At 37.3% G+C, this 19,619-nt stretch overlaps 2 protein-coding genes across 2 annotated transcripts; both read left to right on the top strand.

Annotated features, from left to right (window-relative positions):
- The first annotated feature begins 5,017 nt into the window (after positions 1-5,017).
- On the top strand, positions 5,018-5,473 carry LOC134818792 (uncharacterized). The gene has a single exon (XM_063828436.1). The coding sequence runs from the start codon at positions 5,018-5,020 to the stop codon at positions 5,471-5,473; it is 456 nt and encodes a 151-aa protein (XP_063684506.1).
- A 9,109-nt stretch (positions 5,474-14,582) lies between these two features.
- On the top strand, positions 14,583-19,563 carry LOC134818791 (uncharacterized). Its single transcript, XM_063828435.1, has 6 exons — positions 14,583-14,733; positions 14,955-15,053; positions 15,163-15,242; positions 16,049-16,191; positions 19,067-19,183; positions 19,413-19,563. Exons 1-6 carry the CDS (start codon positions 14,598-14,600, stop codon positions 19,561-19,563), a joined length of 726 nt encoding a protein of 241 aa, XP_063684505.1. The 5' UTR covers positions 14,583-14,597.
- The last annotated feature ends 56 nt before the right edge of the window (positions 19,564-19,619 follow it).

The following is a 19,619-nucleotide window of genomic DNA, read 5'->3' as shown; positions in this document are numbered from 1 at the left end:
TGACTATACTAAGTCTACTTCATAGTGTACTCAATAAATGTGATTATTTGTAGCTCTAAGTGTTGAATGAATCGCCGTAGATTAGTTCTCAATATAATACAGAATTAAGGTACCGGTAAGATCTGGCCATTCCTGATGAATCGTTTTATAAAATCCCCCAATTATAAACTATTTGTAAAAATCTGTCATCATGGATTAACCCACCCCCAATTTGCTAAACCCCTTAAATTAAACTTGCAAAACCTGAAAAATTTACACTATCCAGAAAATGCGCAAATTCTTTAAAGTCTTTGATCTGAAATGACTAATGAAAGCAAATCTAGTCATGGGGACAGTTAAAAATTGAAACATATTAAACTGTATCTTAACAGTTTTATGTCTAAAGAGTAAGAATGTTTCACAAATTATGATTTAACCGGTTCATTCTTCGAAAACACCTCCGCAATGCGCGATCGTACGTTTCTCGGAAGGTGGTGATAAATTATCGTTACTTTCAGTTGTTACCTCGTTTGATTAAAGAAGTCGTTGCATCTTAATTTGATGACTGTTTCAAACGCATCATATTATACAATATACATAGTCATACATGTTTATATATTTGAGAATTGATGTCATTGCACTGGAAAGTAATGATTAGTAGCTTCTGGAGACCACCATTCTTACTCAGATATTTAAAAGTTGGATGAGTTAGATTTGCTCGAACAGCATGATTTAGTGAAAAAAGAAACTGAAATAGTTAAAATTCTTGTACTTACCATCCTTTTCGGTATAAGTTGCTTCTGTCTCAATTTTCAAGTTCAATTTCGAGAACCTGAAATGAAGAAAAGTTGCATCATTACAAAGTTTGATAGAAACAAATATATTGACCTTTAGTTTAATGCGATTTGTTTGGTGTGATTCAATGAATGTCTAGTCTTACAATAACTTACATGCTTTTAGTGGTGAATAATTTATTAAGTTCACAGTCATCGTCTCCACAAGACACCAGTCCAATAAGCAGTAGCTCCCCAACAATAGTGCAAATCAGAAACTCACGCCACATGTTCAGTCAAAGTTGTCAAACTATGTAAAAAGTTAATGCATTAATACCGGGTAAATTCATCAATCCTCACCGGTTTAAAGAATTCAAGATGATATGCAGGGTTTTATGCAAAAATAATTTTGGGATTTTAAATGGCCATCATTTCTGAGACTCAGCCAAATGAAATAAATCAATCCATTTTCGCATGATTACCTAGGTTATGAACAATAGTTGACAAGATATAAAGACTGCGTCAGAAAATGTTGTCCACGCTGAAAGTGCATTTTCAAATGAGTTAACCTTGCGAATTATCTGATAGCGGACACATATTCACATGATTCACAGCGATATGAGAATGTTGCAGTGAACACTGTTATTTTTTATGTCATCCTAAGTTTTGAAAATTTGTCTCCTTAATCATGAAAGTATCTTGAAATGAGTAATGACACAGCTTGTCTCTAAGACCCTGTCTCTAAGTCTAACATCACGTCTTATTAGGTGCCTCGAGCCACAGTAAATTTATATAGTTACTTGAGGAACCATGAAATTTCCGGATGTAGAATGTAAGAATGCACTGGTGAGGGTAGAAAAACTTATACTTTAGGTAAATTTCTGGTTAAAATTTGTACCCTATTCACTATTGTCAAAATGCATGCCAAGCTTTAAATATTAGCTAGATATTTCGCAAGTTTTCTGATGTCTCACCAGATAGTTTTTAATTAAGCTTAGTAGATCTAGACTACGAGCGTCATGTCAACTGAAAATGATATTGTCTTTTTGTTTCTTCAAAACATGTGTTATCGGTAAAATGTATATTGCTGCGCTCGTCGCAAGTTATAATTATATCTGGTCCAGCATGCACCTTGGTTTCTATATGGTGAACCGTCTCGGGACTCTTATATTTGGAACCGGGAGTAATGTAGTGATCTAATCCTCTCTAAGTCTATACAGCCTCTAAATACCGATCCTATTATAAAAGCTCCATTTTAAAGAAATCATCACGGAAACATTAATTGTGCTAGTTTGGCAGTTACCCAGCACAATATACGGTAGATTGCTCTCGGCTCCGAATCTCAGGTACCACAAACTAGGAATCGTCCATGTTTCAAGTTTTGAACCAGCAAACTAACTTAATGGAGCTGGGCGCGTTGCGTTATTATAGTCTGGTAACGTTACAACCTGCTCCCCAAACCTCCCACTTAGCTCGATATCCTGTACAAATAAGTCGACGTCGATTGGCTGAAATGATACAGGTTACCTGGTCCATCTCAGAGAGAGAGGGAGAGAGTAAGAGAGGGAGGGAGAGAGAGAGAGAGAGAGAGAGAGAGAGAGAGAGAGAGAAAGAGAGAGAGAGAGAGAGAGAGAGAGTGAGAGAGAGAGAGAGAGAGAGAGAGAGAGAGAGAGAGAGAGAGAGAGAGAGAGAGAGAGAGAGAGAGAGAGAGAGAGAGAGAGCGTGAGTCACTGTACCGTCGCGTGCCTCATTATTTGTGATAGCAGTTGCGCGTTTTGGGGTTTAATAAAAAACACCGCGTTGTTATGCGTCTCATATCAATCAAGGGGACATGCTTTTCAACCAAAAGGTTTCATTATTATGCCTGTATGAGTGCTTATGGTACCGAGTAGTTCTGCTGACGATATCTCATTTGCTTATATGCGGCCGTATTTATGGGGATGGTTCATTCCGTCCTATGAAAGGCGTCCAATCTTTATGATTAGTCGGGAGAAACAGCGTTCTTTCAAAGTGAATTTAATCAGCGACTATAAAGTTTCTCTGATTTGCAGAAATATGCTTGTTTTTTCTTCTGACAAGAGCAACATTTTTTGTACCGTCATGACGATGGTACACACTACCATGCAATGTATGGTTCTCTTATTTTTCAACAGATTGTTAAAAATTTGTGATCTATTATGAATTGTGCATAAATCAAAAATCCTCCATCTCGTTTGATTGCTGATAGGCACTCTTTAAATGTCAAATTATCCAATTCGCATTGCATCAGTGATTATTCTCTCAAAAACCATTTTCATCTACAGACATTTGAGAAAAATAGTGCGAAAAATTTATGAAATTTTTTGCCGAAAAACTGTGTGAATTCTATTGAATCACCACTCATTTAATTGACGTTGCTCATGCGTTGAAACTTGACAGAAGCTTACCAAAACATGAAACTGTAGGCTGTGTCTGTATTACGTTGAATTTGATGATTTGTGATCTAAGGAAACCATCCATTAATATGTATAAGAACTAAAACATTTCCATTTGAATAAACGTCACGTAGCTCAGTACACCTTTGAGTCGGCATTCCGCTACGAATTTAATAATTTAGAATATAACGTACGTGTTCAAGTTAGCATATAATGTCAACAACGACCTCATTCAACAACAGGAGACATTCAAAATATCAATCAACTGCGCTCCAAGATTGTCACTTGTACACGCGTTTCATATTATCATTAATGTTCGTTCATGATCATTGAGCGTCCAAAAACTACTTTATGGTTTTATTCAAAATGGTTTTACAATTATTGTCTTTTATATTTCCACCAAACTTACAAATCATGGTCAGCATGATCTAGATTGTTTCCTTTGATTTACGTCATATTTACGTCACATTATTTTGATTTGAGTTACGTTGTTGTTGTTGTGTGTAACTTTGATTGAATTGATGTTTATTTTGTTTCTAAAGCATTTCAAAAATACAGGTTTAACATAACGAGCATATCCTGTCCAAACCCAGGATGCACTACATGAAGAATTCATTGTAACATTGTTTGAAAAGCATTAATATAAATGAAAGAATAAAAATTCCGAATTATGCGCACTTCTTAGTTTTTAATTTCCACTTCCAGATCAATTCCTTAATGCTGTATTATGTCAGCCCAAAAAGGACAGGAAACTTAAAGTTTGATAAACCAATGACAATTTAACATATTTAATTGCAGAAATGTTAATTGTCCTTGAACAACAGCGAAATCTTTAAATTAAGCCAGCAGCAGAAGTAGACAAAGCAAACAACACTACACTATAACGAACTGTACTTCATAACATAGAGTACACACTTCATGTAGGCGGCAAAGGAGACTTGTCTGGATATTACACAGTTTTTGAGTTCTCACACTTTGCTAGCACATACCCATCTTAACAAAAATACTGGCACTATGATTTGAAGTCTTAATCAGACCATATCCAAGTAATATAAGATTCGCTGATATCGGTGATTGGTACATGATACTGATTCGCCAATATGTAAGTACCCTCTTAGTCTTAATTCTTTGTGAATTGGAATGTGCGCTTATGCTATCGATGGTAAGGCTATCAACAATATTAGCACTAGCAGTAATCGGGTAAATTTAGAATTTAGCATATTCTTGAGACATTTTTTAAATTAATGAGATAACGGCGCTGTCAAATTTTCAAACAAATATCATCTTACTATATATAAAGCGAGACGATATATATATATCCGTACCATTTTACTGACACCACGACATCAACTTTAACACGACTTTCCGCAAAAACCGTAAAAGATATACAACTTAAACTTTTTTGACTGGTTCAAATGCTCTAATGGTCTTCAAATCAGCATGAAAAAATAAAAAATTTACCAAGGAATAATAATTTTAGTGCCCAAAATGTGGACCCCCAAGTGGTGTCAAAAACGAGAATTAAATAGGTAATAATTATTTTAGTCTCTTGAGTCTTGACACCACTTAAGACGGGTTCCTGCTAGTTATAAATAATGTTGTTGCGACCTCATCTATTTCGCAGCACAATTATATTATGCGTGTCTGATCTGGCAGTTTCTGGCAAGATGAAGCTCACTGCTCAAAAGCATGCCGATTGAACTGTGTCAGTGTGTCGTGGATTGCTTTGTTAAATATTCTGTTTATCGTGTAATTTCGTCTTTTCTTATGGAGTCCAAATTGAGGCACAATTTCCTGGCACATCAAAAATGAACAAAGATATGGACCGGGGGCTGGAAACATATAAGTGATATGGACACTGCCGGGGGCTGGAAACATATAAGTGATAAGGACACTGCCGGGGGCTGGAAACATATAAGTGATATGGACACTGCCGGGGGCTGGAAACATATAAGTGATATGGACACTGCCGGGGGCTGGAAACATATAAGTGATAAGGACACTGCCGGGGGCTGGAAACATATAAGTGATATGGACACTGCCGGGGGCTGGAAACATATAAGTGATATGGACACTGCCGGGGGCTGGAAACATATAAGTGATATGGACACTGCCGGGGGCTGGAAACATATAAGTGATATGGACACTGCCGGGGGCTGGAAACATATAAGTGATATGGACACTGCCGGGGGCTGGAAACATATAAGTGATATGGACACTGCCGGGGGCTGGAAACATATAAGTGATATGGACACTGCCGGGGGCTGGAAACATATAAGTGATATGGACATTTTACTACTCACATAATCATTTTACTACTTTCATTACGCATCAATATTTTTCCTCTGTAATCTACCTTTTCTTATCGCACTGAGCTTGTGATTTATACTGATCATGCGACGAAATTCTACACCTAATACCTCTACACCTACATCATCCCAGAGGAAGAAACTAGCTTCTAAAGCTGCTTCTGAGTCAATCGCTGACTCAGAAGCACCTTCTACCGGTATGTTGGGGCTTGGGGTGTCAGGGAATTACACGTTTGCAGCAACAACATGCCTTCACTTGTTAAGCTTACTGCCTGCTCCCGATTTAGATTTTGAGTTCGAAAGACTCCGCCTCCTTTCGAAAAGTGCTACTAAAGCAAGCACAACGGACAACAAAATTTCTTTTTTAAGGAAACATTTATTAGGCCAATGTGCCCTAGACGCTGACGAGACAATGAACAAATTAACTGCGAGTCTAAAACTCATTTCATGTACCGTTAATGAAGAGGTTGAGAAGGCGGTCAACAGCATCACGGAACGAGCCTGCACTGCGATCCAGGAAGTCTCTGAAGAGTCCAGGAAGCAGACCTCTCTCATCGTTGAAGCAGCTAGCAGTAGTTCTCCACAGACTCTCTCCCCTTCCGGTGAAGTAGAAAGCATACCTAACCCACCACCTCCGGTAAGATTTTTGGACTGTGACTTTGGTGATCTTTCTTTTGATGAAATCTACCGCGAGCTTGACTTTAACATGAAACACCCGGGGGGGCGTTCAACGTCATATTTTGGCTCGGTACCTTACAGTTATGGCAGAACCAACCACCGTGCAACCCATGATAAGCCCTTGCCACCTGTCCTAAAGCGCATTTTTGATTGTTTGCATGAATCCGATCCTGACTTTACTCCCACGAACTATACCTGCCTCTGTACTTACTATAAGGACGGGTCAGTTGGTATTCCATTGCATAGTGACAGCGAATCCAGCATTGTTGAAGATAGTCTGATTTACACTGCATCATTTGGCTCTACCAGAATTATGAGAATGTCAACGTCGACAGGCCCTTTCGTTGAGCATAACATCCCGCTTGAGCACGGCTCTGTCTTTGCAATGTCTCGATCTGATCAGAACCACTGGCAGCACGGCATTGAACGTGATCCTATGTTAAGGCAGCCACGAATCTCGCTCACTCTTCGCAAGTTGAAACAGCCTGATCCCACGGCCTTACCAGCACCTGCAGCCCCTACTCGGGTCCCGCCTGTTGCACCACCTACACAGATACAGTCACCAGCGTCCCGTCACTCCAGAGTCCTCTTAATTCACGACTCAATACACCGAGAAACGCCAGAATGGCTGTTCGACCAGATACCTGGCCACCGATGTCAAAAGCGCCTTAACTATCAACTAGTGAACTCACTGGAACATCAACATGAGTTCAAACATTCTAAAGCAGTCGTACTTTCCTGCGGCATTAATGACCTAGCTAGGTATGGGCAGTCGGCCAGGAGTCTTGCGGACAATTTCTGTCCCCGTTTTATAGACTCTTGTAACAATAACAAGAATACCGAGTTTATGTTTTGTGCTTTATCTATGACTAAATTTAACTGGTTGAATGCAGAGATTGACGCTTTTAATATCATAATGTTGAACCTGGCTAAGGATATTCCAAATCTGAGTTTTTTCGATGCCCATGCCGTGATCAAGCGTGCTAACTCATACTACGTATGGGACCGCAACGACAGACATGGCATCCACTTATATCACGAGGTGCAAAGGGTAGTGGCACATGAACTTGTTAACTGCGTTGGCAAGTTATGTGGATCTGAACAGAGACGTCACAGGAACTGTGAGTGGCTCTATCACCACAAGCCTAACAGTCTCTCCAGATATAACCGAAGCTGAGCGCTTTACAAATCATTGATACCATTCTGATTAAAAAATGCGATTCACTTTTTTCTCAACTTCCAGTCCACCTTTAACAGATCGTTACCAAGATAGATCATATTATAATGAAATGATCTGATTGGTGGAATTTTTCTCATTATCTGATAAGCTCATTCATTATCAGTATCTCTTATCACCCGATCGCACACAAAACATCTTACTCTACAAATCTGTATCATCCTAAATCAATGAGATTTCATAACTCTATACAACATTCAAAATTCACATACAAATCTATAAATAATCAAGTGCGTTCTCTTCAGTATTACTCAAGTTCAGTGCGATAGTCCCTTATTACGTAAACGCTACAAACAAATCAAATACAAATAACACCTCACAAAACTACACAACACAAAAGCAACCACTTTATTCGATTTCTATTTTTTAGCCAAATCAGTTATTTAAATCATACTGATAAGGCCCTAGATAAGGACACTTTATTTCACTTAATTATCCGATTTTAGCTTAAAATAATATAATTTACTTTTAAATCATATCACGATTCTGGAGCATACAGGACCTCCGGTTCTCGTGAAAGAATCTGATTTGAACTATAGTTTTATATACTATCAGTATCATAATCATAATATTTAGTTATAAATGGAACCCACTGTTACATCTGAAAATAAAGTCAAGATCAAATGTTCAAGCTGCAGCGGCTGGTGTTACTCTATTAGAAATATTCGCACATGCTCATGGTGTCAAAGTAATGTCCATGTCAAATGTTTTAAGGATAATTTAGGCTGTACGAGTTGCTGTGAAAGTATCATTCCTGGATTTCACGCAACCTACTATGAAATCTATGACGACTACAGTAAACTTAATAGTGACATATTTAATCCGTACGATCAGAATAGTCGATTTAATCTTATTGGCGACGCCATGACCAACGAAGAGCATCAAGATTCAACTTGGAGCAATATTTCATCTTTCCTAACTAGTTGTCAGTATAAACAACAACGTAACGTGAAAAAATCTACCTGCTCTCAACTTAAAACATTTTCTATGAACATAAGATCCCTTATTAAGAATATAGATCAACTACGTGATGATATTGAGACTTATGATAAGTATGATATATTGTGTTTTAACGAAACTAATTGCACTTTAGGGAAATTACCGAACGGAATAAACGACGTTACCTTAGATGGATTTCATGAACCATTTATCCAGGATCCAATTCGCCCATCTGGAAAAGGTGGGGGGCTAGCCACTTATGTACACAAACGTGTAGTCGATTATGATAAAATTGATATTTTCACTCCAAACCCTGAACCAACTAATACTAGTGGCGAATTTCAATTTATCAAGCTCCATCAGTGCAAAGGATACAACAGAACGAAAATAATTGGCAATGTTTACCGTTCTCCCGCTAGGAGACCTGAAGCGTTTCTAGAAATTTTCAAAAATACGCTGCACAACCTAGGGAGACACACCCGTAAACATATGACGCTTCATGGAGATTTCAACCTTGATTTACTGAAGCACAGCAGCGACCAAGCATGTCAGAACATTATAGATATTGCGTCCTCTTACGGTTTTATTCAAATTGTATCACGCCCAACTCGCCTAACGGACCATAGTGCCACGCTTATTGACCACATCTACACAAACAATCTTGAGGATACAATAAGCTGTAACGTCTTAACGACAGATATGTCTGATCACTTAGCAATAGTCACTACAATAAATCTTGATAACACGCCAACCAGCAGCTACCGCTCTGCGTCTAACTCACAAAATGTATCTCAAACTGAAACACGTAGATTTAACGACACCAACAATCAAAAATTCAGAGACTTAATTACAGATGAAAGTTGGTCAGAAATTTTTAACAATACCAATGATGCCAACGAACAGTTCAATAATTTAAATACGGCTTATAATAAGATTTACGAGTCCGCCTATCCCACAAAAAGACAATCACGAAGACAAAATGAACGTGTTAATCCGAAACCATGGATGCTGCCCTGGCTCGAAGAAGCTATAGAACGTAAAAATGAGTCATATTATGATTTTGTTAAGGAACCATCTGATAGTAACCGCAGTAAATATGACCGTCTGAAGAAGTTTTGTAATAAACACATCGATAAAGCTAAAAACAAGCACTTCAAAAAATTTTTTGAGCAAAACAAAGAAAATTCTAAGAAGCAGTGGCAAATGATAAACAGTCTTCTTAATAGGAAAAAATCTAAACCTACTTCAATTAAACTGACTGACGAAGACGGCTCAATCAGCACTCCGGCAGCTGTAGCAGAAAAATTTAACGATTACTTCTCAAACATCGCTCCTAAAATTAAGTCTGAAATTAGTAGTAGGACCACTTTTGATCCTGGTGGAACCCATAGCACACTTCGCAACGCCACTCCAAGTAGTATTTACTTAAAGCCAGTCACTGCCACAGAAATTCAGGACGTCATAAACCTGCTTAAGAATAAAGCCACACTAGACACTAAAATTGAACCTCTAAAAATCGCTAACAGCTGTCCCAGTTTTACTAGTGTACTAGCCCACGTTGTCAACAGTTCTTTTGAACAGGGGATCTTTCCACAGGCTTTGAAAGAAGCGAAGGTGGTCCCAATTCACAAAGGTGGATCTAAATCTGACATAAAAAATTACAGACCAATATCTCTTCTTGCTTCTTTCTCTAAAGTATTTGAAAAGCTAATGCATAACCGAGTTATAAGTTTTTTAGATAAATACAGCATACTATGTGAAAACCAATACGGTTTTCGCCCGGGTAGGTCTTGTGAACATGCTCTTCTCAACGCAAAAGACACCATTCTTAATTCAATGTCTAAAAAGCAGGTAACTTTACTTCTTTTAATCGATTTCAGCAAAGCTTTCGACCTTGTGGATCATTCCATACTCTTGCGCAAGCTGGACCATTACGGCATAAGGGGTCAAGCCTTAAACTGGTTTAAGTCATATCTCACTAACAGGAAACAGTTTGTATCAATTGGCTCGTCAAAATCTTCAACCAACCAAATTTTATACGGCGTGCCTCAAGGGTCAATATTAGGACCTTTACTTTTTATAATCTACATAAACGACCTGCCTCAAATATCAGATATAGCCAATTTCATTATGTACGCAGATGATGCCAACATCTTCCTGATAGGAGAAAATCTTAATGAAGTTTACGATAAACTAATAACTCTTAGCGATGCTTTAGTTAAATGGGTAGATAATAATGGTTTAGCTCTCAACCTTAAGAAAACAAATTATATGATCTTCTCTCGACAAAGAAATCTTAATTATCGTGATGTGGCAATTTCTGGTGTCACAATTGAGAGAAAAACAGAAGCCCGTTTTTAGGAGTTATAATAGATGATAAACTAAACTGGTCCCATCATATTTCTGCCATGAAAATGAAAATGTCCAGATACATAGGAGTCATGTACAAACTTAAAAAATATCTGCCTCTCGAAGCACGTCTTCAAATTTATCAAAGTTTTGTGCAGTCACACCTTAATTATTGCAGCCTTGTATGGGGTTTTGCTGCCAAGTCTCATATTGAATCGCTTTTTGTAAAACAGAAAATGGGCCTTCGAGCAGTATTACCTGGTTTCGTCAATTACTGGTACAAGGACGGTATCCCCCCAGCAAGTACCAAGTCTGGCTTTTATTCACATAAAATATTGACAGTACACAGTATCATTGTAAAGAACGCACTCATTTTAATGCATAAATTGAAAAACTTTCCTCATCTAGTACCATTGTCTCTCAAGAAAACAATTCCCAAAAGCGCACCATTATTTAATACTAACCTGGATTCTATTCTCACTACACAATAGTCAGAAAAGTATGGTCAACACCCTTACAACAACTCAGTATTTTTTAAAGGTCCATTATTAGCAATAAACCGATATAATGTTGCAGCAACTTCCCCGCCTAGTCTATTTAACCTGAACATTTACAAAACTTGTATAAAAACTATGCTCATCGATCAGCAAAATGAAAACATCGAAGACGATTGGCCTAATTTCATGTTATATTGTATAACAGGACTAAGAAAATCAAAGCGTAACATAAACCAAAATGCCGATAATAACCTTGTCTCTACATCTTAGATTATATGCACACACTTATGCATCACTCAATAAACGTCGCATATCTCATCAATTACACTGCCAACATAGGACATTCTTTTTTATCGCCGCGATTTCAAATCAAGTTAAAAATTCTACAAATTTGAAGTGCTCAGTCTTGTTTTACTTTTCTTATCTTTACCTATTAACCATTGGAAAATAAAACTTTAAGCTATAAACCTTCATTGCATACTTTACCGGTAGAGTCTAAATTGAATAGTTTGAGATTTCCTTTACATTTTATATTTATGCATGTGCCCCACGGGGATGAATTTCTTATTACCATTGATATTATATATACTTTTTTGAGTAAACATTGGCTGGTACCACGGGCCAGTCCCCAACAAAGACACTGCCGGGGGCTGGAAACATATAAGTGATATGGACACTGCCGGGGGCTGGAAACATATAAGTGATATGGACACTGCCGGGGGCTGGAAACATATAAGTGATATGGACACTGCCGGGGGCTGGAAACATATAAGTGATATGGACACTGCCGGGGGCTGGAAACATATAAGTGATATGGACACTGCCGGGGGCTGGAAACATATAAGTGATAAGGACACTGCCGGGGGCTGGAAACATATAAGTGATATGGACACTGCCGGGGGCTGGAAACATATAAGTGATATGGACACTGCCGGGGGCTGGAAACATATAAGTGATAAGGACACTGCCGGGGGCTGGAAACATATAAGTGATAAGGACACTGCCGGGGGCTGGAAACATATAAGTGATATGGACACTGCCGGGGGCTGGAAACATATAAGTGATATGGACACTGCCGGGGGCTGGAAACATATAAGTGATATGGACACTGCCGGGGGCTGGAAACATATAAGTGATAAGGACACTGCCGGGGGCTGGAAACATATAAGTGATATGGACACTGCCGGGGGCTGGAAACATATAAGTGATATGGACACTGCCGGGGGCTGGAAACATATAAGTGATATGGACACTGCCGGGGGCTGGAAACATATAAGTGATATGGACACTGCCGGGGGCTGGAAACATATAAGTGATTCGAAAGTCTTATTAGAAGGAGCTTTAAAAATCTTAAAACTTGTGTTAATCGTCTTTAACTGATGGGGTATTGGGTAAATCAGTAAACCGGAGCTTGTCTGTTCGTGCACCCAGTTTCACACGCTTCAACTCTGATATTATTGATACTGATATTATTGATACTGATATTATTAATACTGATATTATTGATACTGATATTATTGCTACTGATATTATTGATACTGATATTATCGCTACTGATATTATTGATACTGATATTATTGCTACTGATATTATTGCTACTGATATTATTGATACTGATATTATTGATACTGATATTATTGCTACTGATATTATTGATACTGATATTATTGCTACTGATATTATTGCTACTGATATTATTGATACTGATATTATTGCTACTGATATTATTGATACTGATATTATTGCTACTGATATTATTGATACTGATATTATCGCTACTGATATTATTAATACTAATATTATTGCTACTGATATTATTGATACTGATATTATCGCTACTGATATTATTGCTACTGATATTATTGATACTGATATTATTGATACTGATATTATCGCTACTGATATTATTGCTACTGATATTATTGATGCTGATATTATCGCTACTGATATTATTGCTACTGATATTATTGATACTGATATTATCGCTACTGATATTATTGATACTGATATTATCGCTACTGATATTATTGATACTGATATTATCGCTACTGATATTATCGCTACTGATATTATTGCAACTGATATTATCGCTACTGATATTCTTGCTACTGATATTATTGCTACTGATATTAGTGATACTGATAATATTGCTTCTGATATTATTGCTACTGATATTATCGCTACTGATATTATTGCTACTGATATTATTGCTACTGATATTATCGCTACTGATATTTTTGCTACTGATATTATTGATGCTGATATTATCGCTACTGATATTATTGCTACTGATATTATTGATACTGATATTATCGCTACTGATATTATTGATACTGATATTATCGCTACTGATATTATTGCTACTGATATTATTGCTACTGATATTATTGCTACTGATATTATTGATATTGATATTATTGCTACTGATATTATTGATACTGATATTATCGCTACTGATATTATTGCTACTGATATTATCGCTACTGATATTATTGATACTGATATTATCGCTACTGATATTATTGCTACTGATATTATTGATACTGATATTATCGCTACTGATATTATTGATACTGATATTATCGCTACTGATATTATTGCTACTGATATTATTGATACTGATATTATTGCTACTGATATTATTGCTACTGATATTATTGCTACTGATATTTTTGATACTGATATTATTGCTACTGATATTTTTGATACTGATATTATCGCTACTGATATTATTGCTACTGATATTATTGATACTGATATTATCGCTACTGATATTATTGATACTGATATTATCGCTACTGATATTATCGATACTGATATTATTGCTACTGATATTATTGATACTGATATTATTGCTACTGATATAATTGCTACTGATATTATTGATACTGATATTATCGCTACTGATATTATTGATACTGATATTATTGATACTGATATTATTGCTACTGATATTATTGCTACTGATATTATCGCTACTGATATTTTTGCTACTGATATTATCGCTACTGATATTATTGATACTGATATTATTGATACTGATATTATCGCTACTGATATTATTGATACTGATATTATTGCTACTGATATTATTGATACTGATATTATTGCTACTGATATTATTGCTACTGATATTATTGCTACTGATATTATCGCTACTGATATTATTGCTACTGATTTTATTTATACTGATATTATTGCTACTGATCTAGGTAAACTATAGGTAAAAATATAATATTAATCATAAGCTAAAATGTACTAATCTTTGTATTCTAAATGGGGAAAAAGAAGAAACATTGTCAGTCAGTCGAGAAAATTGTCAGTCAGGCTATATGGCAGCTTTGTAGATATTATTGCTACTGTACCACTTCACAATAACATCCTAACTATCCACCTACTCCAGGAGCCCACATGAACAATTGATGAATAGCAACTTGCAAATATGGTGGTCCCTCGACAACCTGTTTCACTTCTGTCTCTGCCTGTTGGGATTTTCAGTTGTGCCCAACTACTTCACCTGGCTACTCAGTCGGAATGTCTCCAAACTCAACAGACCAAGTCACGTGTACTTATATTTTGTGGGAACATTCGATTTGTTTTCTAGTTTTTGTGTCAAAGAATTTCCTATTAGGGTTGTCAGATGACATAACTACGAAAACTCACGTCACAGCGAAACTTGACTTGATTGTTTAACTTAAGATTATAATAAACCACGTAACTCCACTTAAAGGTGGTCACGTGATTTGTGATCTTACAATCCTTAAACTTGACATTTACAGGTAATTTGTTTATTTGGACGGTTAAAAGAGGATGTGTTGCTGTGGTTACTGTGTGTCTTCCTGCCACTTTATTGGAACTTTCTTCTGAAAGAAAAGCTGGTATGTAGTGTTCCATATTAGATAAAAACATAATCTCATTGATGATATTCGCTGAACAATCCTATCTCAACTTATCTCAACCAAATGGTAAAACGTTTTACTTTTTCAGGCGATGTTTTGACGTTTAGAGATGACAGCACAGTTAACCGGTATCTGATTTTCCAGGTCCTCGGTGCTCTCAAGTACATAGTAAGTAGGATAAATATAAACTATTAGGTGCTCTCAAGTACATAGTAAGTAGGATAAATATAAATTATTAGGTGCTCAGATTCACTGGAAATAATTCTAAATTGTTTATAAATATAAATTTGTAAGGTAAAAATGATAATTGTTTGTTTGTTCAACGAGATTTTTATTATATCAAAACGTATAAATTGACTTGAGTAACGTAACCTTGTTAAATCCAGTGACTGAATAAAACTCAAAAATAGTCCGAAAACCTCCATTTTCTAGATATTGGGTGTGCTAATACCACCATTTCTCAGATATTGGGTGTGCTAACACCACCATTTCTCAGATATTGGGTGTGCTAACACCACCATTTTCTAGATATTGGGTGTGCTAACACCACCATTTTCTAGATATTGGGTGTGCTAACACCACCATTTTCTAGATATTGGGTGTGCTAACACCACCATTTTCTAGATATTGGGTGTGCTAACACCACCATTTTCTAGATATTGGGTGTGCTAACACCACCATTTTCTAGATATTGGGTGTGCTAACACCACCATTTTCTAGATATTGGGTGTGCTAACACCACCATTTTCTAGATATTGGGTGTGCTAACACCACCATTTTCTAGATATTGGGTGTGCTAACACCACCATTTTCTAGATATTGGGTGTGCTAACACCACCATTTCTAGATATTGGGTGTGCTAACACCACCATTTTCTAGATATTGGGTGTGCTAACACCACCATTTTCTAGATATTGGGTGTGCTAACACCACCATTTTCTAGATATTGGGTGTGCTAACACCACCATTTCTAGATATTGGGTGTGCTACCGTGGATGATATACTGTTCGACACAGAACGTAAAGCGATTGAGTTACAAGATTGTCCTTCTTCAGATGTCACTCTCATTTAGCGTCACCTTCTGTCTTTCTATTGGAATCGTCAACACGTCTCCTGGGTTAGTTATTTATGGCACCGTGGAATTTTCCTTTCTGATACATTATTGCCCATGCCAAACTTTAATATGTTATAATCACGGAACTTCCTAAAGCAATCTTGAACCAGACAAGTCTAATAATAGTAATATTAATAAAGGTATGGTAGTGATATAAGGCTTAGGAAGAATTCGTCATTTCAATACTCACCCACTACCAGTACCTATATTATGTTGTTAAACTGGTAACTAATACATACTCAATGAATTTGACTATGGTTCATTGCCCAACTATTTCAAAACGATATTCTATATATTTCTCAGAATATTCTGTCTTAGATTTAAGTGTTCATTATAACAAACAGACATTCTTGGTTTGTTCTACCTTTTATTTATAACCGCTCGCCATTATTTATCCTATAAAATGGATAATACAGTTTCAATAATGGTATACTGGGTCTACTACAAGGTCAAGGCTGCTCTTAAGAATAGGATGACACCGTAGTCCGCAACTCAGGCACTCTCACGAGCACCACATTATTATGCAATAAACCGGGTATACTATTTGCGATGCTGTACTGGGAATATTTTGGCGATAAAGTTATTATACTGACGTAAAACTTAAAAGCATTAACGACAATTATACAGGTGCACAAACATATTGTTTCTAAGAGAATAATGGAACCATTTACTTTCTCTCAACGTATACAAGGGAGAACTACCTTTAATGGCACCATTTACCAAGAAGCCTGACTACTAAGGGTAGACATTATGGTAGACATTAGGGTAGACATTAGGGTAGACATTAGGGAAGACATTAGGGTACACATTAGGGTAGACATTAGAGTAGACATTAGGGTAGACATTAGGGTAGACATTAGAGTAGACATTAGGGTAGACATTAGGGAAGACATTAGAGTAAACATTAGGGTAGACATTAGAGTAGACAATAGGTTAGACATTAGGGAAGACATTAGAGTAAACATTAGGGTATACATTAGGGAAGACATTAGAGTAAACATTAGGGTAGACATTAGGGTAAACATTAAGGTAGAAATTAGGGTAGACATTAGAGTAAACATTAGGGTAGAAATTAGGGTAGACATTATGGTCGACATTAGGGTAGACTTTAGGGTAGAAATTAGGGTAGACATTAGGGAAGACATTAGAGTAGACATTAGGGTAGACATTAGGGTAGACATTAGGGTAGACATTATAGTATACATAAAGGTAGACATTAGGGTAGACATTAGGGTAGACATTAGGAAAGAAATTAGGGTAGACATTAGTTGAGGTTTGGATATATGAAGTGGCCTGACGGTCCTAGTGCCCTACGTTGATGGGAAGTGATGGGCACTTCAAAGTCTTGGCCAGCTCATCTGCTTTTTCATAACCCCACAATCTGATGTGTGCAGCTATCCATCGGATCTCTAGATTGTTGGTGGATTCGAGTGCATTGAGGGTGTCATAACAGTCTCTAGTAGTTCTACTCCTCTTTGAGAGCGAGGATATAGCTTGTATAGAGGAGAGACTGTCAGATCATATGATGATGTGTGTGTTGGCATAAGTTGAGAGATATTCGCAATCTTCGAAGATGGCGGTGAGCTCTGTTTGATAAACAGTGCAATAATCAGGAAGCTTGAATGATCTTTCCTCTATAAATGTAGTGTTGTTGTTGTCAGTGGTGATGATATAGCCAGCCCCGCTACCTGAGTATGTGCGTGACCCGTCTGTATACTTATAGCAGGTGATCGTCTCAATGGAGATGTTGTCGATGGTGTTTTGAAGTGAATCTCTATATTCAATGTTGTCAGCTCCAGGAGTGGTGACTGTGAAATGGCGTTCAACATGTTCATAACTGTGGCATGTTGTGCGAGCTAACCTGATAACCAATGGTAGCTCTACGCACCAGCTTAATAAGCTGCTAGTTATACTACTACTAGAATTAAAGTCTAGGAATAACGTCAATGGTGAACGCCCCCGTGTCGTCCAGGAGGTTTTTAAGGGCTATTAGATGCAGAGTAACTGGTCGAAGCTGTAGCGTCTCTTTTACCACAGGCTAGTAGTAGTTAAGTTGTAAAATAACGTTGTTTTACTAATAGAAATGTGCAGTAAAAGTTTATTGACGCATTAATATGGTAATAAGTCATGTCGCTCAATTTAGCATGGTATTTAGTGTTTAACAATTTCAAAAATAAATGCATACAAAATCAAATTTTGTTACATGTTGCATGATGCATATCCCTTTTGCGCCGGCTGGGAAAGTTTGGGGCTTCATGGTCACAAAAACCTATGGATATAACTAAAGTATTATATAAGCCACGTACCTAAGAAATCACAGCGAACAGAGAGGTCAATTTTATGTTTTATTAAAAGTATTTTGTTAAAAGAAATTTAAAAGCTTGAAACGTGTGCGTGGGGGGGGGGGGGGTACACTACACTTTTTTACACCATACATAAAAAAGGCAAAAGTGTACACACACGCACGCACGCACGCACGCACGCACGCACGCACGCACGCACGCACGCACGCACGCACGCACGCACGCACACACACACACACACACACACACACACACACACACACACAAAAAACCATTAATAAAACCACTTCCGATCAGCCGATTTTAAAAAACTTAATGATTCGGCTCCTTCAGAGTTCTGTCGGCACTATATCGAAAACACCAGCCCCGTAACTCTTATTGTTTTCTTGATTAGGCCGCTCGGAAATCACACGCAAACGAACGAACACACACACAGTACACACTCACACATCTTGAGAATATTAGTATTGATATGAACGAGCCCTAGGCACATACAAATATCGTTCATGCAAAATCGATGTCATAATCTTTAGTTATTTAACTAAATATGAAAACTTAATTAACGCATTTTTCAGTTCCCAGTCAGAGTTGGTGCTTGTCTCACTGTATTGCAACCTCTGTACTGTCGCTCCAATATCCCTCATTGTCTGGAAGTTCCTGATGAGATGGCGTCGTCAGGTCAACTCTAATAGGTAACCCTCATTTTGGTAATTCATGTTAATAATGCGTACTGAAACAAAATTACTGTTAATTCTAGACTAATATTTGTTCTGTTAAAAATATTACACTGAACGAGGAAATATGTTGGTATCTGTATTTCTCTAGTACTCGTCAAGTAGTGCTGCCCTAAAAGTTAAATAAGCTCTAATTTATTTTTTTAAATAACCTAACCAGATAATTTACAATATAACAAACTTACAGTGACCGGACCCCGATCTACAGCAGAACCTGCATCTCAAGCGTGTGCCTCCTCATCATCTGCACCTACCTGCCCTCAGACTTCATCCACATGCTCCAGCTCCTCTACCGACTGCAAATACTGCCCAACCTCAAGTGGGCGGATCAGAGGTAGAAATTGTTTTTTGGTATCAGTGAAATGTTTAAATGGGACAATTTTATTGATAAATT

Source organism: Bolinopsis microptera, chromosome 7 (assembly GCF_026151205.1).
Source record: "Bolinopsis microptera isolate Bmic1 chromosome 7, MBARI_Bmic_1.0, whole genome shotgun sequence".
In the NCBI taxonomy this organism is placed as follows: domain Eukaryota; kingdom Metazoa; phylum Ctenophora; class Tentaculata; order Lobata; family Bolinopsidae; genus Bolinopsis; species Bolinopsis microptera.
Note: the sequence above shows the minus strand (reverse complement) of the source record. Positions and strands in the feature narration are given on the sequence as shown.

Excerpts from the sequence above, each read along its gene's own strand:
- LOC134818792 (XM_063828436.1), top strand. The coding sequence starts at position 5,018 with ATGGACACTGCCGGGGGCTGGAAACATATAAGTGATAAGGACACTGCC.
- LOC134818791 (XM_063828435.1), top strand. The coding sequence starts at position 14,598 with ATGAATAGCAACTTGCAAATATGGTGGTCCCTCGACAACCTGTTTCAC. Across the intron at positions 15,054-15,162 it reads TTCTTCTGAAAGAAAAGCTG|GCGATGTTTTGACGTTTAGA; the intron begins GTATGTAGTGTT and ends TTACTTTTTCAG. Across the intron at positions 16,192-19,066 it reads ATCGTCAACACGTCTCCTGG|TTCCCAGTCAGAGTTGGTGC; the intron begins GTTAGTTATTTA and ends CGCATTTTTCAG.